The following is a 22,712-nucleotide window of genomic DNA, read 5'->3' as shown; positions in this document are numbered from 1 at the left end:
TATCATACATGTGAGATCCCGCCTAATCGGTGTCACATGGTTTAGCCCCTTTGTTCCACAGTTATCAGCAGTTGTCTTTACATTACATTAAAGATAACATATTTACAATTTGGATTCTCAGGCAATAAAATAATTACAAGCATATTTGAATGGATACTCTACTATCAATATGTTTTTGTTGACAAACATCACTGATATTTGATGTTTTCATATATGTTAATTTACTTATCACTATTTACAAATTGCAATTGTCAAGCAAAACATTTGGAATCATGTCATTTGGGTCTGGACAATGCATTGGACAACATAAACTTGTATGTAATGTAATACACAGTGATGGGCATTAGATGGCAATGTCTTACTTTGATATCTGTAATATACTGTTTTCATTACTTTGGTAATGATTCCCATGGTAAAAAGTCCAGCAGTTGAATGACTGCAGTGGAGGAGAAAAAAGGTAAACATGTTTTTTTTTTTGTCATGATAACATAAAAAATGAAACCTTGTTCTTTTGATCTTCTGAATAATATAATATCCACTCTGTGTTTTTAATCAGTGGCCTTTCTCTGCTAACCAGAGGGCACGTCGGTGACACGGAAGATGACTTATCAGGTGTCTATTCATATTACGAACAAATCATACCATTGTGGATTGTTGATCTAAGAGGTCAGAGACTGTGGAGTAGACTGGAGAGATTTATGTCAGGAGTAATATAATATTACTGAGTGGTCAAGGCATAAAACAGCACTGATCCAGGAAAAGGTGAAGTGAACAATTTGGACAAAACCAAAATGATTGAGGCTGTGGTTAGATGACTGCTGTTAGGAATACACGGACATTTGGAGAATCAACATATTTATGCTTATATTCAGTTTCAGACAAGTGTCATATCATCACCTACAATCAATATTTAACAATCAAAATAGCTTTTGTATTTATGTTTAGAGCATTTTTCTTTACATAACCACGAAAGTTAGTTTCTTTCTCATTGTCAGCACTGGAGTTCAGTTTAATTGCTATTCTGTGCTGATAGTCAAACCAGTCAGCACAGTAATTTGCTAATTTGCTTGCTAAGGAGCTTTAATGATGCTTTTAGGTGGATTATGTCCCATTCACACAAAGCCAAGCTCTTTGCCCATTCAACACGTTTCGAAACACTTGTGTTTGCTTTCACTGTCACCGTCCGATTGGGTCGATAAATAAGAATTTACCAGTAGCTGGTTCACTTTGTTTATCTTAGTATGAAGACAGACAGCTATTCCTTCTTTCATATGAGAAGTAGATGCTGCGAGACAAGAAGTAGTAGATTTGGTTTGACAGCAAGGCTTTCACTCACTTCTAGTTTTCATGCTAAGCTATGGTGTCTTCAGCTTCATTTATACTTTATAGACACAAGCATACTACCAGTTTACTCTCTGCAATAGAATAAGAACATGTCTGAACATGTCAAACTTACCATTTAGCTTTAGACCTATCAAACTTTTTTAACATATTAAATCTTTACAAGGATACATGAAGAGCACTTGATTAATACATTTCTCACACTCTTGGCTGATGTTCTCATGGTACCTGGCAGATATAATGTGTCTGCTCTAGCAGGCATGTAATATAGGACAGATGTGGGGGGCCCCTGAGGCCGCAGCACCCGGCTTTAACATTCCTGTCACTGACCGAGGCTGTAAACTCACACAGGTTCAGAACAACACCAAATCTTTTCTTTGGCAATCACACTAAAGTTTTCCAAGGAAGCGTCAGGCTGGTCGGCTCCAGCTGGACCCTGACTGGAATGTGCTGCTCGCACTACATTGCAGAGCTTTTCACTGTCTTCCCTGCTTAACTGCCCAGTTAAGTAGAGTAATTGGTCTGAGGATCTGGGAGGCTGTTTTCAGATGTGTGATGCAGAGATCAGAGAGAGAGAGAGAGAGAGAGGAGGGGGTCCAACAGTGGGAAATATGAGCAGAAGAAGCAGAGACGCCCTATCTTTAACTCTCATACATAAACAGAAAAAGTCTTAATTAAAACAAGCTGCCCATTTCCCTTTCCACATGTGGTCCTCATGCAGCTGGCAGATATAACCGGGAAAACTACAATGCCTGCTTATAGACACTCAGGGGGGCAATGTAATCAATCTTTTCCACAGATCTCTGATCAGCACATTCAGCTACATTTCAGAAACACATCCAGACTTGTACAGGCTGGCTTTTACAGCCAGCCCAGTTATTCTTTTGATATTGTCTTTAAGGGGATGTTGTAATGGCAATTTACAAGAAAAAATGGGAGTTACTGATGGGGGTGGAGAAAGAGAGGAGAATGTGAAGTTTGACAACTGAGAGGAGGGAGTAGATGCAGACAAAACTTTAATGTAGGTAACAGGGGGAAGAAGAAAGGACACGTCAGGACAAAAACTGACTTTGTGGAAAAGTAAGAATAAATGAGTGGACAGAGCTCAGCCCTTGTCGCTGGAGGACATAGACGAGACTGACATGATGTGGACAACTACTGTCCTCCTGTTGCTTTTGCCTCATTCGCTTTCATCCAAAGTATGTGCACAGTATGTATAATATGCATGTTGTGAATGTCTTCAACTGTTGTCAGTACCTTTCTGTTAAACTTACATCAGGAAGAATAACTTAATTTGTGCTTGTTCTGAGCAGTGTGTTATTTGTTTGCCCACACATTTCCAAAAGCTTTGATCAGACATCTTGGATGAATTATGGATTTTATTTTCCCAACATTGGCCAGCGTGTGTGTGGGTGGAGATACGCATTACAAACTGTCAAAAGATTCATAATTTGTTTCAGTAGAACTACTTCAATAAAACAGTACTCCAAAAAGTCCTGCGCTGATAATACTGCTTAAATAAAACTAATGAGTTGTAGTATTAAAAAGTGAAGGTACCTGTTGGGCCAGATTGTTACATAGATTATTTGAGTATTACCATTTACATTTCACAGTTACTTGTGTTGTAGTAAGATTAAAAATCAATGTTGCAGTTAATCAGCAGAATTCATGAAATTCATAAAATTAGCACAGTAATATTATCTGTAACTCATTATCATGTCTGCATTGATGCACTGGAGTCTCCAGTTGTAGCTGGTTAAAGTGGAGCTAACTGTTTTACCATTTTATGTAGAACTGCAACTAATGTATCTGCCAAACACTTTACTTTCACATTTTGTGATTGACATCATGGACATGACTTTTAGAGCAATAAATGATCTCTTTGAATTATTTATTGCTGAGGCAGAATGATTGTACATCCATAACAATCCATAACAAAAAAAAGTCAATTCAGTTAAAGTTAATTAATTTGAGATTTTCTGACATCAACACACAATTATAGATGTAGGGTAACGACACACCTTGCAAACCTATGTTCCCTCTTAGCAAGTTTCACCACATGCATGACTACTCTACTAAATACTTTATGAACAATTGCTTGAACTGATGATCTTCTGCAATTGTTTACTCCAAGAGACATTTTTAATTATAGTATAACTGCCTGTAGGCAGATGTACAAGGCCCACATAACCCCATGGCCTTATGGTCATACTTTGCAGACTATTAGATAAAATTGTCACTCTAGGTACCTCTGGATCTCCAGGACAAAGGAAGCACACACTTTAACCAATCAGATATTTTCAATCAGGACATCTCTGATGCTCCTGTCAAAGGGCAAAAACCGCTGGGAGGGGTCAAAGGTCAAGACACATGCTCCATCCCATGTGACATCACTGTCAAGCTGCTACGAGATGAGAAACATTCAATCTGTGGTAAAGGTTATTTTCTTTCTTTGCGCTATTGTTTCATCTTTCACCATCTACAGCGGATGTTCATAATCTGTGTGTGCATGGGTACTGTAGGTCAGTTACAGCAGTCTCTGTTGGCATTTGGACGCAACACCCGGAAACTGATCAGGGACGTGATGGAGGAGCAGCAGAGAGCCCTGGACATCCTTGGCAGTCAGGTATAGTGAAGTCTTATTTTTTCTTACTCACTGAGCTTTTAAGCATCTTATTGGTAAGCTGTATATGTACAGTACTGTCACATTTTCAGGTCACAGAGCTGATGACCAAAGTGCAGACTCTCAGCTTTGAGGTTCAGAGAAGCAACACTGAGTTGTACTCTGTGAAACCTGTGCAGTCCCATGGTAACTAACACACAAACACCTAAGTAGATGCAACATGTTAGTTTTTCAAAGGGAGAAAATAACAAAGTAAACAAATTTCACAAGCAAATATTTTATATTTTACTGGCTTTAGTTTTGCTTTAGTTTCTTACTTGGCTCTCTCGCTTGTGATTTTTAAAAAAAAAAATAAAATTGTACTGACAAAATGTCAGCATTTCAAGAGAATCCTTGAACATCACAAACGCAGGTACAATCACAAGCTTTTCCTCATCACTCTGCCAATGTAATGCTGTTGTTTGCTGAACGGCCTGAAAGATAAACTATTGTTACTAAACAGCAGGTGCTTTGATGAATGTCACCCAAAAAACTAAAGAGAATATGTTCGGTTTGATTAGGACGGGACTGCAGCGACATTAAGGACAATCTCATGTCAGTTGTCCCTAAGATCCCCAGTGGTATTTATATCCTTCACCCTGAGAATACAGATTCTTCATTTGAGGTAAACCACTCATTCCTTTCACAGACTGTCACTCACTCATACATCACCACTCAAGACAAAACATGTCCTGCAGGTCTTCTGTGAGATGGACTACATGGGAGGTGGATGGACAGTGATGCAGAGGAGAACAGATGGATTAACTGACTTTAAACGACCCTGGGCTGATTATGTTGATGGCTTTGGAAATCTTGCAGGTTGTATTGCAGTACAGTGACAGAGGCATGTTTTGTGTTTCATGAGTTTGACCAGCACCAGCAGGAGACTGAGGTGTTAGGAACGGCTAATGTATCCCAGGTGTTTCTTTTGATCGCTCAGAAAGAACTACTGGGTTAATGTTGAATGAGTTACATGGGTCATTTGATCAATGAACACATACAGTACACTCATGCTTTGATCTACTGTATCATCTGACATGTTCAAAATTGCTCATAGATTCATTTGTTTTGTTACCTATCAAACACATTTATGATTACTGGGGGGATTATTTAAGAGGTGCAGGTGGAGCAGACAGGAAAGCTGAGGTGAAAGAAATGGGGTTTGACATGCAGCAAAGGTTCCTAGCCAGACTTAAACCTGCTGAGGTTAAAGTATATTGCATGTGCTCAAACCATTTGGTTCTCTGGGTGCTCGTAATGCATTTATAATTAATACCATTGTTACTTGCTGCAATACTGTCAATCTTGTATTAGAGCCCTCAGTGATGTTATTGGTACCAACTGTGCTTCTTTTACTGTGACTAATAAATAATCTCTGATTCATCATTATAAGCTGCTTTCAGGTGACACAAAAGCCACCAAGTAAATTAGTGATGCTCATCAAGCAAACTTAGGACTTTAATCCAAAATTAGCTTTAGTTATAACCTCATACTTGTTGAACATGCTCTACACATGTTGGGGGTCATGGTTTGCACTTGCTAGTGACTATGTTAATAACACAGTCTCTACTCAATGTGTGAATGTAGGAGAGCACTGGTTGGGCCTGAAGAAGGTGTTTCACATAGTAAACCAGAAAGATACTCGGTTCCAGCTCCACATTGCTTTGGTTTCCCATGATGATGTTACCTCATATGCATCATATGATGACTTCAAGCTGGACACAGAAGTCCAGTTCTTCAGTATACACCTGGGCAGATATGCTGGCAGCGCAGGTATGACTTAATAAATTAAAACCTACAAAACCTCACAGATATAAATACATTTCAAACTGGCTCAAAAGAAATACAAGTTCACCTTCTGGCTTCAAAGTAATTCAATGTAGCTTAAAGTTCTGAATCAAAGTAAAAAAAGTTTTACTTGTTTTGAAAATAATTCTACCACAGTTAGGTTTACTTAACAAGTTCATTAAACTTAGTGAATGAAATATTTCAAGCTGCCCATAGTCCATAGTTGCTACATACAGATTTCCTTTCCTTTTACATATGTCTTTTATTTTAACCTGTTATTCAAGGGAGACCTGGCAAAGATTCAGGTTTTCATTTTCCATGAAGAAGTTAAAGCTGCCGCAGTTATTCCCATTTTTTGGCAACAACTGAGTTCAAAGATCAGACACTGCTCACACTAACATCTGTATAACAAGTGTTGGGGGTGAGACTAAATTTAACACAAACTATGATCATAGTTAACATGGGTCAAAGTTTGATACTTTTACAGATTATTTTTAACTTAATATAAAACTAACAAAATGTTTTCAGCATGAGTAGATACTTGAAAGCTGAATTAACTTGAACTGAGCAAAAATATTTGTTGATTTTAGCTAATTTCTCATGTATGTCTTTTCACACATTACATAAAATCACTATGAAGGTACTGTGTATAGCACTAAGCACACACAAGTCTGTGTGTTTCTGTGCAGGTGATGCATTTCGTGGCTATAACCAAGAGCAGAATCAGGACACGGCTCCCTTCAGTGCCTCAGACGTAGACAACGACGGCTGCAATCCATTCTGCTCAGTCAGCAACCGCACGGTGGAGAGCTGCAGCGCTCAGCACAACCACACGGGATGGTGGTTCAACCAGTGCGGACTGGCAAACCTCAACGGCTGTTCTGAAGACGCAGAGCAGAACAGGGGGCAGAGGACACACATCTTTTGGGACACATGGACACAGAACGGGGTCCCTCACTCCATCAAATCAGTCACAATGAAGATCAGAAGGATTGCAACCAATAACTGACGGATATGAGAAGAAGCAGAGGAAGAAAGAAAGAAAGGTGCATAATGTATCCGTTGCATCACAAAGAGATAAATAGATAAAGACAAATACTAAGCTGGTGTTCTTGCTGTTGGACTATTAAGTAAACTTATTACCTGGTTTGCTGTGTTTTGTGTTTTTTTTTTGGTTGTTTTAATATAGTTTTAGATGGAACCATTAGACACTAACAGGACTTTACTGTTTCAGTAACAGCTTCAGCTTGTAAACAAATGCACATGTATCACTGTGCATCTAAAGACAGTTGTGTAAAAGTTAATGAAAATTAGCAACAGTAGGTGGAGACAAATAGCACCAAAGTACCAAACGCTGCATATTAGGATTTTAACTTCAGGTATTAAAGTTTCTACACCTGAAATTATAATACATGTTTTACTACAAACACAAATTCATCTAAAAAAAAAAGGAAACACAGAGACAATTGAAACACAATTTAAAATATTACTACAATATGCAATTCAGATGTTTTTCATTACTTCTGTTATTACCATGTCTGGCTGAACTGAAAATTATTACAATAAATAATCTTCAAAGAAACACTAGTCTGAAGCTTCTGAGTTCAGTGCTTCTTGTTTGCATGTACATAACAAGCAGAGCATTACTACAATATTTGAAACTTAAATGTTAAAACCAAAAAACTAAACTTGATACATAATGTATAAAAACAATACACATTGGGAAAATCTTGACTTTGAATAAGTCATACTTGTTACTGTATGTTTCTCACAAATAAATGACTCATGACGGTTCCTGTAAAACATATAAAATGCGTTTCACCAGGACAGATGGTGAAGCTGAGGTTCCTGGGTGATGGAAAACAAAACAGCTGTGAATCTCTTTTATTATAATGCAGTAGCAAGTGAATGTAGAAAGTGTTTGTCAAATTCATGTCACTTTCTCCATTTATCTAATTGTGTTATGTTGCAGCCTGATACTACAAGTATTAAGTTTTTCTCATTAATCTACACTCTGTAACACATAATGACAAAGTGAACACAGAAATTTTAGTAATGTCTGCATATTTTACGCAATTCTTCTTTCCAAATCCTCTCAGGCTGTGTCAGGTTAGAGGGGGGCGGTCGGTAAACAGCCATTTTCAGGTCTCTACAGAAGGGTTCAACAGGGTTCCCTCACTGCTCTGGCTGGGCCTTTCTAGGACATTCACCCAGTTGTCCCTGAGCCACTTTAGCCCAGTCTGAGGTCCTGAGCGCAGTGGAACAGGTTTTCAGTTAAGACTTTCCTACATTTAACTTTCCCTCAACCCTGACAAGTCTCCCAGTCCCTCCTGCTAAAGATACTCCTCCACAGCATGAAACTGTAGGGATGGTAATTTATTGGAAGTAAAGTAAGAAAAAGTTCCATCACTTCTGGCTGCTGGCTATGACCTCATACTTACTGGAAAGGTGACTTGTTGAACAAGATGTTGGGCATCATATTTTGTGCTTGTTAGTGTCTGTGACATTTTACCCTCAATTCAGTTATGTTTATGTCTGCACGTTATTAAATCTATGGTCTGTGGAGGGTTTTGCTTAAGCTGTGAGCCTTCCTGCGCAGTCAACGATGAAGATCTGGCCAAACTCAACACAACACAACAAAAAGTAAGATTACTGTATACCAGCTCTGCTACATATGTCTTTTAAACAAGAACATGGAAGGAGGAACTATACCTGAAAACAACAGTGTTACAGTGTTGCCCTGTAAATGAGACTAAATCTACAAACTTGTTTTCACTGCAAACACACAGTTTGAGGAAACTTTATTCAAATAAATGAGACCCACCAAATAAATAAAAAAAATAAATAAATAAATCTGATTCAGCTAGAGATTACCGCGGTAACTCTTTTAGAACTTCACAATGAGACAATCCGTAGCTTGAGTCTAAGTCTGTGAGTTTATAAGGGTGAATGCTGGAAGTCTGCCTTAGTCTCCAACAGTAACAGGGGGTGTTATGAATTCATATCTTTTAAGCATTTAAGCTTTTTAAGGTCCAACACACTCCAGTCTAGTTTCTGATGAACAGATCTATTATCAAGAAGAAGCTGGGTGTGTGCACTGTTACTACTGTATCTACATTTTAAGCTCATGTACTCAATATTACCAAGAAAGGAGAGGCTAAACACAGCTCAGCATGCAGCTGCAGTCCAAGAAAACATGGAAATCCACTGCATCCCATTTGCTGATGATAAAACCAAATTAAGTTAGACCCCATGTGCACCACAGGGGACACTGACTGTCTATTTTGAGGAAACTTCACCTTTTTACCACTTCAACAACAGACCTCTTAACCCTCACCTTTCCTCCAGTTCATCCCACACCAGGTGTAAAACAATTTTATTGGGACCAGGAAGCAAAGTAAAAGTAAACGAAAAAAAAAATGTAGTGGCAATTATAAGAACATAGAACAGGATTAAAATCACAAATTAAAACATGCAATAAAAATGAAATCATAACACACAACTTTTTTTTCTTTTATCCTTTCGGCTTATCCCGTGAGTTCAGGGTCGCCACAGCGGATCATTTGTCCCTACATTGATTTGGCACATTTTTTACACCGGATGCCCTTCCTGACGCAACCCTCGCAGTTTCTACCGGGCTTGGACTGACACTGCACAGCTGTGGAGGGGAATGGGCTGTTAGGGGATTCAGCGTCTTGCCCAGAGACACTTCGACTTATAGCCAGGACCGAGAATCAAACCACTGACCCTTTGGTCCTTGGACAACTGCCTTACAAACTGAGCTACAGCCTCCCCAGCAATCATAAACACACAACAAATGTCTAAAAATGAAAAGTGAAACATACAAAAACACTTAATGTTCACCACATGAAACATTCCATTTTAACAAGAAAAGGTTGTGAAGGAAAACTCAACTTATCAAAATCTTGTTTGTTTTACACAATCTGTGGTTCTATTCAACACCGCAGAATCAAGGGAACACAAGTGTGGCTTGTGGCTTGTGGCTTGCTAGTTTTACTTTACTTTCATTTTGTCAAAATGAATTAAACAGAAGTAACTGATGTTTCTATGAAGTTTAATAAAGAGCTTCTTTGACTCCAGAAAGAGGCTGTAGCTCTGTTCTTTACCCAGACATCATGTGTCTCCTGTCACTATAAAAGTCAGCTGGAACACACACACAGGCACACACACACACACACACACACACACACACACACACACACACACACACACACACACACACACACACAAAAGCATACAATGAGGGGTGACAACTTAATAGAGGGATAAATAATCGGAACATTTACTTACGTAGAAATATGTAGGTTTTGTAGTTAAATGTACTTAAAAGTTTTAAAAGTAAACTTAGACATGCTGAATGGCTACAATGCTATATTGTATATTGTCAGGTTAAAACAACCAATCCATTAACATGTGAAGTATTTTTGTCAAACTGACCTTAAAAACATTAGAAGATTTCATATGGAGCATGTTCAAATCTTAGTGGAACACTGTGAGAGATTGCTGCTGGAAAGGAGGCTCAGAACCAATGCCAAACCTCAGATTTAGGAGGAGCAATGTGAATCCCCCCCTAGCCATGGAAAAGTGCACCACCTCTATACTGGAGTGCTCATGGGTGTTTGTCCATCCACTCTATGTGTATTGTGGACTTGGAGAAGGCCAATGAGCACGTTCCTCTAGAGGTGCAGTGAGGAGTCCAGCAAAATATGGGGTTTTACTAGCCATCCACTCCTTATATACACAGAGTGAGCGAGAAGTTGAACATGTTCCCAACTGGTATTGGCTTTTGTCAGGGTCCTATCCTACCAGTCCTATTTGGGATTTTTAAATGAACAGGGTCTCAGAAATAGCCGGGAGGAGGATAGTGATTGGTTTGGGGATCCCAGAATTGCTTCTCTACTTTTTGCAGATGATGTGGTTACTATCAGCATGCAGTGAGGTGGTTTGCAGCCACGTGTGAAGTGGCTAGAATGACACTCAGCCCCTTCAAACATGAGGCCACAGGTCTCTGCTGGAAAATGATGGATTGCTGCTTTTGCGCTGGGAATGAGTCACTCTCCTGGGTGAGGAAGTTAATGTTTTTTGGGATATTGTTTATGAGTGAATGTAAAATGGAGCATGAGACTGACAGGTGGATTGGGCCAGTGTCAGCAGTAATGCAGACAATGTACTGAACTCTGCAGCCCTCACCTACAGTATGGCCATGATCTCTGTGTAGAGGGTGGACCCTGAATATGCTTGAAAAAGAGAAAGCCTCACAATCCTGCTGGATGAGCTGGATAATGTTGCTGGGGAGAGGGACAGATGAAAAACCTATTAAACACACAGCGAACAGACTCTGGATAAATAGAAGACATTAGATGGTTGGATTTGTCTGTGCCTACACAATACAAAACGTGGAAGGTCATTTTAATTTTCATCCATTTCTTTATTCTTGGTTTTCAACAGACCCCAGTACTCATTTTTGGCTCCAACACTTTGGTCTCTAATCCCCTTTATTTTGTCTCATTTGCAGACAGTACAGATAAATATGTCTGTATGTTTGTGATTCAGTGCCACAGATTGAGGTGATAACACTGCAGGAGTTTAGCTCTTTGTGTGGTCTGGTATGTCCATATTGCCACTGTCAATTAATCTACGTACACACACACACACAGAAACACACACACACACACACAGAAAAGTACTGTCCAGGTGCTGGCCCCGTCAGTGCCCCCCAATAGCAGTGTGTATGTTTAAGTTGACAGTGTTTACATCCAGATCTTAGGTCTGTTCTGTTCTGAGGAGAATGTCTTAACAAAAACTGACTCTGGTGACATTTGTGAAAGTTTCACTCTACCATCCTCCCTGTAAAATGTGACACTGTTACGCCATGAAGCAGGCCCTTAAAAGGCAAGTTTTCCTGCCACAGTCTTTGCTTTATCAGATTGTGTGATGCTTGTGTGATGTAAAGGGGTGTTTTTAGTGAACCACACGAAAAATGGGGAACTAGAGACAATGTAGGACAACACTATTATCACAGGCTGAAAATACCATACAACTGTGTTTGTGCGTGTCTGTGATAGTGATAAGCTCAACTTTGACCTGCTGGTGAGAAAATAAATATTTGCATGCTCACAAACAGAGACGTGCTTGACCACATCTGTGCATTTAAGTGCATGAATGTGTGTGTGTGTGTGTGTGTGTGTGTTTAATGGGAAGTTGTTTTCCCACACTGGACGAGGATCAGTGGAGAGTGGGAGCACACAGGAAGCAAAGCCTGCTGGGAATTTAAACCCTGAGGAATCTCATCTGCTGTTCTTCAGCCATCAGTCATTGTTGCACACACACACACACACACACAGATAAAATTCAACCTATTCTAAACACAGTGGTTTAAAATAGCAATAACAGCCTGAGCATTGAAATTGTTGGCAACGCACAATATTTCGAGAATATTCTGATATTCTGTCTTAAATTTCACCAGTTAGCCTGTACTCTCAAAATTAAGTTAAGTATTTTCCAGGGAAAACAGGAGGACTTTGTAGATTCAGCTGAAACAACTGACAACAAGACAAAAATGGCCATGTATCACCAGTAACGTTTATTGTATTGAGTCATAACACTGAGCTGCCCTCCACGTTCAGTTCAACTACTCGTGTAAATAAAAGTATAGTGGAATTCAGAAGGATGCATTCTTTCTCAAGGACGCAGAAAAAAACAGAGGGGGAGGGAGACAGCAAGACACAGAGAGAAAGCCATGTCTCAGCCCCTTGATTACTCATTCATATGAAGCACTAGCAGACCCTCTTTTGTTGATCACCTCAAGGATGAACCGCAGACCGTCAGCTGTTCATAGTAACAGCCAACCTGCGGGTTACACCGACAGTCCCAGGGCTAAGAGCCGTGATAACCTGCTGATATACGATGAATTTGGAGAGGAAAACTGTTGCCCAGGACGATGCCTTACGTAAGTCTTTACACAGTTTACGTAGGAGACAGCAGTGTTTTTGTGTTCATTTTCTGCAAATTTTGTTAAAATAGGTGCTATTTAAAATAAAATAAGTAAAATCAAGTCCTGAGGTTGGGACATTATATGATATACATCATCAGCGGATGGCTGAGAAATTTGTAATATAAACACAGGATGTTGTTATACCTTGGCCCATAAATAGACAGCTACCTCAGCATGTCTGTAGCTTCAATAATTCGCTATACACCATACAAAAAAGTATACAAAATATATATTTGTGCAACATAAATACACTTTAAACATTAACAAGTCTATGAAAAACCTTTTGTATGTCAGTGTAAAATCTGAGATGAAAGCATAGCATTTCTATTTACACCTTGGTTTGTATACTTTGTCTGTATTAGTATCTATTTTTAGATTTCTATCTAACAAGTTGAATTATGAGGATGTTTTCAATGAATATTGTTTCTAAAGAGAAATGTTTAAACTTGTAAATTCTCCAGCTTCCGTAGTAGTACAACTCTAAGTCTGTGCTTGACTTAAAAATAATGTGTTTGACTCCGTTGACACTCTGTAATTTTATATTTTTTACTTTAGTCAAATCTTTTTGTAGGAAATAGCTGTTATACCATTATTGTATTTTCAAGCATATTTCTTGTCAGGTACTAAATGTTCCACAATTACACGACCCACAAATAAAAGCATGCAGTGGAGTAGTTCATGCTTTTAAGAGAAGTAAAATCCACACTGTTTATTGTAGTTTTACCACTACTTGATGAAATAGAATTAGTACTTAAATCCTACTTACAAAAGAAACCTAGAAATGAAAGAAATTAAGAGAAGAAGAAAATATTTTACGAGTCAAATGTGAAACTGAGATTAAGTAATATAATATAATAAACTGTGGCACTCATCTCTCTGGCAGCCACAGCAGCTCTGACAGACAGCTCATGGCTCGTCTCAGTGCTGCTAAACGACGCCAGGCTCTTCGTGGTCCTGCCTACATGTTCTCTGCTCCATCAGTCAGCCTGTCTGAGGTTGAGCAGCATTTCCTGGAGGCAGCAGAATACGGAAACATACCGGAGGTTCGGCGAATGCTGCTCCATGTGCCCAACTTGAATGTCAATGCTGTGGACTACATGGGGCAGAATGCTTTGCAGCTAGCTGTAGCCAACGAGCATCTGGAGGTGACAGAGCTACTGTTGGGGAGGGCGGATTTGGCCAGAGTGGGTGACGCACTTCTGTTAGCCATCAGTAAGATGTGGGCATTTGTCTATTTATGCATACAAGGGATAAAATACATTTAAAGGGTTAATCACACATGAAACAAAGAAGATGCTGTACTGCTGTCCAATGGACCTAACCTCTAAATCAGGTTAGAAGAGGTGAAACACCTGCTGCAAGACAACTAATTGTACTTTATGATATCAGCTTGCAGAGAGAATCTGGATTATTATTGGAACTGGATATGGACTGAATGGACTTAAAATCTGTGCCTAGCCACGGCAACGAAAACTGTTCACATGATACATTGGCCAAAAAAGATCTCTGCTTTCCAGGCCATAAAGAGATGTTTCTAAATCCAGTCTGTTTATGTAACCTGAACAACATGCTCAACTTTGGCTTTGTTAGCCAGATAAAAATCCGATAAAATAAATACAGTAAGCTGTGTAAGCAATTGGCATTTGGTAAATACATTTTGTCCAACATCTGTTTAGCTTATTCTTTTGTATCCACCAACTTTTGTTCACCAGCTAGTAGTTAACATTATCTGTCTGCCATTGACAGGTAATGTACAGTCAATTTTGGGCCATGTTTTCCTTTTTTTGTCCAAGCACTATGAAAAGTGTAAAAGAGCCACAACAGTGTTGTTGGGGCATAAACCTAAAACAATGAGTTGAAAGATGGTATAAAATTTCATAGAGCCGAGGTGAAATACATAACTGGGTGGTAATTAATCTAATTATCTGTGGCTCTGGCACTGCAAGGAACTCTTTTTACATAAATAATTAGCCATGTAATCCAGTGTTAATGTACTAATTATTATCATTTATTTATGATCAGACTTAAAGTTGTCTACACTTTTAAGATTATTTTCATACAATCACATGTTTGTATGAGATGGAATAAGTCTCGCATAAATAATTTTTAAAAAAATGAGGGGAAGAATATATATATATATATATATATATATATATATATATATATATATATATATATATATATATATGTAACTTTTTTGTCCTTTTGGCTTATCCTGTGAGTTCAGGGCACAGTTTTTACGCCGGATGCTCTTTCTGACAAAACCCTGCTCAATTTCTACTGGGCTTAGATCAGCACTCCACATCTGGGGAGGGGAAGGGGCTGTTAGGGATTCAGTGTCTTGCCCAGAGACACTTCGACATATAACCGTGACCGGGGAACGAACCACTGACCCTGTTGTCCGTGGATGACTGCCTCACCAACTGAGCTACAGCCCCCAGAAGAAGAATATATACTGCACTCTTCAAGCTGAACATACAACTAGTTAAATGTGTCAGTTGTACAATAATCAGTTGGTTTGTACCAAACGTCTCCAACAGCTGTGCTCTTTGCTGTAGGTAAAGGTTATGTTCGTATCACAGAAGCCTTGCTGGGTCACCCTTCTTTCAGGGATGCCCGTCGTCTGACAGCGAGCCCTGCTCAGGCAGACATGTTGGATGACTTCTACGCTTATGATGAAGATGGGACGAGGTAAGAAGACTATCACTGAAATATAGTGTCCTCCAACAATAGTGTAATAGTAGCACTGTTACAGTTTGGGAGACATAGCTCCTGACAGAGAGAGTTTGAAACAGAGAGGAAAGGCACTAAACAGTCAAAACAATGATTTCCTTATGGTGCTAAATTTACATTTAGTCATTTAGAAGACGCTTTTATCCAAAGCAACTTACAAGTGAAGCACAAGGCAGCTAAAGTCTAAGTCAGGGATCAAACATCAAAGTGAAGTCCTATCAGAAAAGTGTTCATGTAAATATTGTTTATGTTTTCTTCCTGCACTTTTCCCCAGGTTTTCTCATGATGTGACCCCAGTGATCCTTGCAGCGCACTGTCAGGAATACGAGATCGTTCACACCTTGCTGAGGAAAGGGGCTCGCATCGACCATCCTCATGATTACTTCTGCGGCTGCGACGCCTGCAACTACCAGCAAAAGTTTGACTCCTTCAGCCACTCGCGATCCAGGATAAATGCATACCGAGGTCTCGCCAGTCCTGCTTACCTCTCCCTGTCCAGTGAGGATCCAGTGCTGGCTGCCCTAGAGCTCAGCCACGAACTGGCTATGCTGGCTAATATTGAAAAAGAATTTAAGGTACAAATCCCAGACTTGTTTGTGCTACTGCACATGTGCACTAAGGACCAGTTCATCTTCAAGCACACGAAAGGCATATTTGCCTTGTTGCTGGCAGCCAGCCCCAAGTTAAAGCTGCCAGTAAACAGAAGATCACTTTATGACCCTCAACAGAGGAAGCAAAAGCGGATACAGGTCTACATCTTGCAATCGCTGTTAACATTGCTGGTTTGACAAGCATATAACCATCACAGTTATTGCTGGAACAATACAGCACACTGTGTACGATAGGTGCAGTACAATACATAAAATCCTAAATGCTCCTGAGATTGCAGATGTCCAAACACACTGCTTATTTCAGCAGAATTTTTTAATCTGTTCAAGTAGAATATCTTTGGACAGATGTCTTAAAAAATTGAGCTCAAATGTCCGTTGACCTTGGTTTTACACCAGTGCTGGTGCTATTATAGTTGTTTTTTATTAAGAATAAAGTGCAATGACGCTGCAACAAATCAGTGGTTCTCACAGAACTGCATACTGTTGCTCCACAACTTATTCCTCAGTTAGCAACCGCAAACACTAAACATCATCCACTGCGGCACATCCCAGATGTTTCACACGTACATTTGTCCTCACTGTGTTTGTAGAACGACTACTGCCGTCTGACAAGCCAATGTAAGGACTACGTGGTCGGCCTTCTGGATCTGTGTCGCAGCACGGAGGAGGTGGAGGCCATACTGAACGGAGAAACTGACTCTGAAGACAGCTACGATCTGCCAGGTCGTCCCCCCCTCACACGACTTAAATTGGCCATCAAATATGAGCTCAAAAAGGTTTGTATGCTCATTAACACACAGTGACAAAGGAACCCTGATATTTATCTGTTTGTCTACTGCAAAAAAGCAGTGATTTCAGCACATATAACACACATGCTGTCAAAGAGAAAGAAAGTGTGTAACAGTGACTGTGTGGCAGCTTCATGCTAAAATTACATTTAGAGTTGTCTAAAATAGAATCTACAAGTAGTCAGTAAAAACAGGAGCATTTTTAAGATCTTAAACTTGGATTAAAGCTTGAATGTATCTTTGCATTTTTACATTTCCTATGACATGTTAGAGGCCATAGTGCTGTTTCTGTTGACAGGACCTTGGAAACCTAGATGATATTTTGATAAATTAATTGCAAAAATAATTGCCATATCAATCAATGATAACTGTTCCAGCCCTACCAGATTCTTTGACACTGCCTTCTCCTTAGCACTAATACTCTTCCAAAAACAGGATAAGTTACAGTTTATACTCTAGAGTATTTACTGTACCTTCACACATCGACTTGGCATGAAGCTGCTATATTTCCTCACTTTGTCCATAGTTTGTGGCTCACCCTAACTGCCAGCAGCAGCTGCTGAGCATCTGGTATGAGAATTTGCCTGGCCTGAGACAACAGACCACTGCAATCAAACTGCTGGTGGTCCTGGCAGTGGCTATAGGGCTGCCGGGTCTGGCTCTGGGGTACTGGATCGCTCCATGCAGCAGAGTATGTACTGTAACAATTACCGTATGCACTATGCACACACAAATTTCACAATATATCATTTCCAAATGCATTGTCTATATTGTAATTCTCCTTCATCTATCTCGCTCAGGTGGGGAAAGTGATGCGCAGCCCCTTCATGAAGTTTGTGGCTCATGCATCATCTTTCACCATTTTCCTGGGTCTTCTCATCCTGAATGCTGCAGACCGGTTTGCAGGCACCACCATCTTGCCAAACATGACCCACCATCAGCACCCAGGAAGACCCCAACTAAACTCAGACCCTCTGCTTCTCTATCGCATGACCACAACACCCTTCACATGGATGGAGATCCTCATCATTTCATGGGTCATGGGTGAGCCTAAGAAATGATAGTGCTCATCCAAACATCATGTCATCCTGTGGATTATATACTGTGACTTGTGCCCCTGCAGGTATGATCTGGGCTGAGGTGAAAGAGATCTGGAGTCAAGGACTAGGGGAGTATCTGGTTGAAGCCTGGAACTTCTTGGATTTTGGGATGCTGGCAATCTTCCTCGCCTCCTTCAGCTGTCGCTTCTCTGCTCTGAGACATGCCACCTTATCCCAAACTTATGTACACACTCACTACACAACACTGATTAATGTCAGAATGCCGCCGGAGATACACTACTTCACACTAGGTGAGCATGAGTAACACACCGTAACAGACCCCCGCACACACTTTAAAAATGACAATTTAGTTAAAGAGGCCATTGTGGGAATGAAACTAAAACAAGACATGAAATGCAACCAACCCTCCGAGTACTAGTTGTTATAAAATTCAAATAATTAAGAATCCTACTAAACATACAAGTGAGGGAGAAATAATGCCAAATAGGTGTTTGTTTGGGGGTTCCTCTTCTCAGAGCTTAGCTTCCCCACCCCCCTAGTTAGTGCAAGCTGCAATGGCGAAATATCAACAGTTTCTGCATGAATTCTCCTGTTACTTGTTGGCATGTTGAAGCTCGATATGAAACAGAATTCTGACATTGAGTAGTTAAGTTTAGAGTTGACTTAACATACTCCATGGTTTACTTGTATCCCTCAGTCACACATTGATTGTTTATTTGGCATAAGTAAAATGATCTAACATTGGATAAGAAAACCAAGATAAGAGAAGTTCCCCCCCCATAAAAGTATACACATAGCCTTTAATGGAAGTGATCACAGACAAGCTGCACAGTCCCTGTTTTGTCTTGAAATGTTTGTATATGTATATATATATATATATATATGTATTATATATATATATGTATATGTATGTGTATTTAGCACTTTGTTTCAGTGCTGAGCGCCATTGAAAGGATAACAACAAAAGAGGGAAAATGGTAAAAAGGATGTAAGAGTTCAGGATATCCTGCTTCTTTCTCTCTAACTAAGACTCTGAAAGCTCATCTAAACCACGGAATGCAAAACAAGGACTGCATTTTGTCTGCCACTACGTACATTCTCAAACTAAAGTTTACATACAGTCATTGTAGACATGATTGTCATGGTGCTAGTGGGCTTTGAAGTGTTATTTCTGTAGACTATTTCATTTTGCTGAGGCAGGATTCTTCTGAACATACATCTTTAATGTAAAAGGATTGTTGACAGGGTGTTGAAAGTCTTTGGTGCATAGGGTTTATCTGATGTTGTGTTTTCTGACATCAACACAGTCTCAAAAGTATAGAAATAGAGTAAAAACTACACACACGGCAGAACTAAAATTTTGGTTAAATGTCCCTTTGCAGATGGCAAAGCCACCTTCAAGCATTGAAATTGCAGCTGAAAACAATGTCCATGTTCCTTGTGGGAACCAGAAAACCTGTAAACCTATAAGCTACTTTCTTTCCAACACTGCTTGTTTGGTTTCCGAGCTTTTCTGACTAATTCACCTTTTTGTAGCACGTATCTACTGGATGCCGTCAGATCCTCAGCTGGTATCGGAGGGCTTGTATGCCGTTGCTGTGGTCCTGAGCTTCTCTCGGATCGCCTACATCCTCCCAGCAAACGAGAGCTTTGGTCCTCTGCAGATCTCGTTAGGGAGGACTGTCAAAGACATCTTCAAGTTTATGGTCATCTTCATCTTGGTCTTCCTGGCATTCATGATCGGCATGTTCAACTTGTACTCTTACTACCTAGGGGCAAAGCAGAATGACGCCTTCACTACGTGAGATATTTATTGTATACACGTGTATATGTTCATTCATGCTTTATTGTTTGTTATGCTTTCAGGTACCTGTGTGTTTAATCAGTTTGCATAGAGCCACGTTTTGTGGTGTTGATTAATATTGGGTCACAAAACTAGAAAGGCCACCACACCATGGCCTACAAAAGCCAAGCTATACAATTATAAGATGATTAATAATATTAGAGCACCTTTAATTAAATACAGTGACTTATTTAAAAAAAAATAAGTACTTCCCATCATCTCCTGGCTTGTCTTTCTAAAAAATGAAGCCATTTCAACTTTGGACTCACTACCACACAAGCTGCCAGCAGCAACCAAATTGAAATTTTCCCCTTTCAGATTTTCTTATCTGCAGTAATTTATAAGCTGAAAAAGGTGATATACAGTGTTACAAATTAAAAGCAGCTTTGCTGAAAATATAGAAGTAGTTTCTTTCTCTTTTATTCCTTTAGTCATAATGTGACCGTGGGATTTCAAACAATTTTCTACACATTTTTATTATAGTGAAATAAATATGAAGTGTAACCAACTCTATCCTAATTACATTACACTGCAAGCTGAATTTCTTACGTAAAATTTACGTAAAAATCCGTGGCTTCCTGTAAGATTAGAAAACAGTCTAACAATGTATGATAAGCTATAAATGATGATCAGTTCTAACAGTCAGCATAAAACATGCTTTTCTAAGTTCATTAATGGTTTGTTTGAGTTTTTAAAAATAACATTTCTCTCATCTCCCCCATTTCCTTTGCTGTGTATCCATCCAGCCTAGAGGAGAGCTTCAAGACATTGTTCTGGGCTATATTTGGACTGTCTGAGGTCAAATCCGTTGTGATCAACAACGGACACAAATTCATCGAGAACATTGGTTATGTGCTGTATGGTGTTTACAATGTTACCATGGTGATAGTGCTGCTCAACATGCTCATCGCCATGATTAACAGTTCTTTCCAGGAGATTGAGGTTTGTCAAATCAGAAAATCATCTGTGCTTTAATACAAGCTAACACATTTTATACAGTAACCATATTTGTGATGATATGTTCACATATACAACAAATTTGTATGTGGGTAAGTTAAATGATTTTGCAATAAACTGTGGAAGAGAACTCATTTAAAAAGTGTAGCAAAAACTGAATTAATCTAAGATACTGCTTCCTGAAAAGCCACCGTTTTGAAAGTTTCATGAGCTGCAATCAGTGACTTCATGAATAGTTAAATTATTCAGAAGAAGCATAGAAGAAAAACAAAGTTATTCTATTAATAAACTGATATATAAAGCTATAGTACATAAATTATCAAGCCTCTCTCATTCTTTTTGAAAAACCAAATAATTAAAATATTACAAATATTCTCAGTTATTTCTCTTTCCTTTGTTAGGATGATGCTGATGTTGAATGGAAGTTTGCTCGGGCCAAACTATGGTTCTCCTACTTTGAAGAGGGAAGGACACTTCCTGTGCCCTTCAACCTGGTTCCCAGTCCAAAGTCTATGCTGGGACTAGTCAAAGGAATAAGGTCCCAGATTCTGCAATATGTAGCTGGACAGAGTGAGGAGAAAGCAGAGACAAAGCTCAACCAGGTACCACAAAATATGGGCACATATATATTATTAACATTAACCAAAAAACATATTGTGCTATTGATGTTTTACAGATGGGGCTAGAGCACCTCCCTGTGGTACTGCTCAGACCTGAAAACAGGTTTTACTAGAGAAATATCAGTTTCTAACATTGTGAAACCATTCAGAACCTGTTCTATTTCATTTGATAGTGTCAGCTAAGATCCTTAATCTACCTGCACAGGGCTGCAGAGGCAAAATGGAGCTTAGTTTGGTTTAGTTACTTTGTTCATGGCTTTAGTTAATGCAAGGTGATATGATCATGGATCTTATAAAAATCTTTATTAGTAGTGATGAAATTTGTCTTCATTTGAACAAAAATATTTTAATCTTTCAGCTTGGAGGCAGAAATTCCGGATATGGTGTTTCTACCAGCCCATCCAGATATAAGGTATGTGGTTTTTCTTTGTGCAATTGTCACTATATTCAGAGAAAAACGTTTAAATAATATTTTACTAGATATTTATGTAACATTGTAGCAGAATAAAGGTTTTCATAAAGTATAAATAAGAATATGATATATTGCTATAATATAACAAAGCAGCACTTTACACCTATTAACACACATATAAACTTAAGCTGCAATTTTCTGAGAGTATTTCTAAATTACAGTTTGAAGTTTTTATCAACAATTTCCCCATTATAGCATTATTAATTGTAGAGTTTGACATTTTTCTCTGCCACCGGTTGCAGAAGATCATGAAGCGACTGATAAAGCGTTACATTATCAAAGCCCAGGCAAACAGAGAGAGTGATGAGATCACTGAAGGTAAATTTGACAGAATGTCGTCACACACCAAAACTTATTTTCTTAGATCCATTCTAATTTAGATTTTCTGCCATTGTTCTTTTCACGCCTTTGTGTGGCCTTTTCTTATTCAGGTGAGCTGAAAGAGATTAAGCAGGATATCTCCAGTCTGCGATATGAGCTGCTAGAGGAGAAATCCCAAAACATGGAGGCCCTGGATGGACTCCTGAGGAGGTTCGGAGAGATCCATACACCTTCACAGTAGCACTGCCTCTCAACTTGTACATAAAACTGTAGAGCCCAAATATTTCTAAGTGCCTATTGTCTATCATTGAATGTACATACAATACAATAGTCACAAAACACTGATAATATGAAAGAATGTAGACAGAAGGTATCTGTGTAAATAAAAAAGAAAGTTAAGCAGCTTGTTTATTCCTTGATTTCTATGTTTAAAATGCACAAAACTAGTTTATATAATTTTTAAAATCTTCCTTACCCACCAAAAATAAAGTTCATCATTG

The 22,712-nt window shown here is 39.1% G+C and overlaps 2 protein-coding genes across 4 annotated transcripts; both read left to right on the top strand.

Annotated features, from left to right (window-relative positions):
* Positions 1–1,999: 1,999 nt before the first annotated feature.
* On the top strand, positions 2,000–7,246 carry angptl5 (angiopoietin-like 5). Of its 2 annotated transcripts, none has more exons than XM_067494761.1 (8): positions 2,000–2,540; positions 3,587–3,773; positions 3,864–3,967; positions 4,057–4,150; positions 4,525–4,628; positions 4,702–4,822; positions 5,591–5,776; positions 6,481–7,246. In XM_067494761.1, the coding sequence occupies exons 1-8, from the start codon at positions 2,484–2,486 to the stop codon at positions 6,798–6,800; spliced, it is 1,173 nt and encodes a 390-aa protein (XP_067350862.1). In that variant the 5' UTR covers positions 2,000–2,483; the 3' UTR covers positions 6,801–7,246. The 2 variants fall into 2 exon arrangements, with proteins under 2 accessions (XP_067350862.1, XP_067350863.1); XM_067494762.1 differs by having other exon boundaries at positions 2,072–2,540; positions 3,650–3,773.
* A 5,269-nt stretch (positions 7,247–12,515) lies between these two features.
* On the top strand, positions 12,516–22,618 carry trpc6a (transient receptor potential cation channel, subfamily C, member 6a). Of its 2 annotated transcripts, XM_067494253.1 has the most exons (14): positions 12,516–12,761; positions 13,690–14,018; positions 15,365–15,497; positions 15,814–16,114; positions 16,741–16,926; positions 17,465–17,629; positions 17,739–17,982; positions 18,062–18,289; positions 19,536–19,800; positions 20,589–20,784; positions 21,201–21,401; positions 21,778–21,831; positions 22,134–22,209; positions 22,323–22,618. In XM_067494253.1, the coding sequence occupies exons 1-14, from the start codon at positions 12,622–12,624 to the stop codon at positions 22,451–22,453; spliced, it is 2,649 nt and encodes an 882-aa protein (XP_067350354.1). In that variant the 5' UTR covers positions 12,516–12,621; the 3' UTR covers positions 22,454–22,618. The 2 variants fall into 2 exon arrangements, with proteins under 2 accessions (XP_067350354.1, XP_067350355.1); XM_067494254.1 differs by lacking the exon at positions 13,690–14,018 and having other exon boundaries at positions 12,531–12,761.
* Positions 22,619–22,712: the final 94 nt, after the last annotated feature.

The sequence above is a fragment of the Channa argus genome, chromosome 24 (assembly GCF_033026475.1).
Source record: "Channa argus isolate prfri chromosome 24, Channa argus male v1.0, whole genome shotgun sequence".
Lineage (NCBI taxonomy): Eukaryota > Metazoa > Chordata > Actinopteri > Anabantiformes > Channidae > Channa > Channa argus.
Note: the sequence above shows the minus strand (reverse complement) of the source record. Positions and strands in the feature narration are given on the sequence as shown.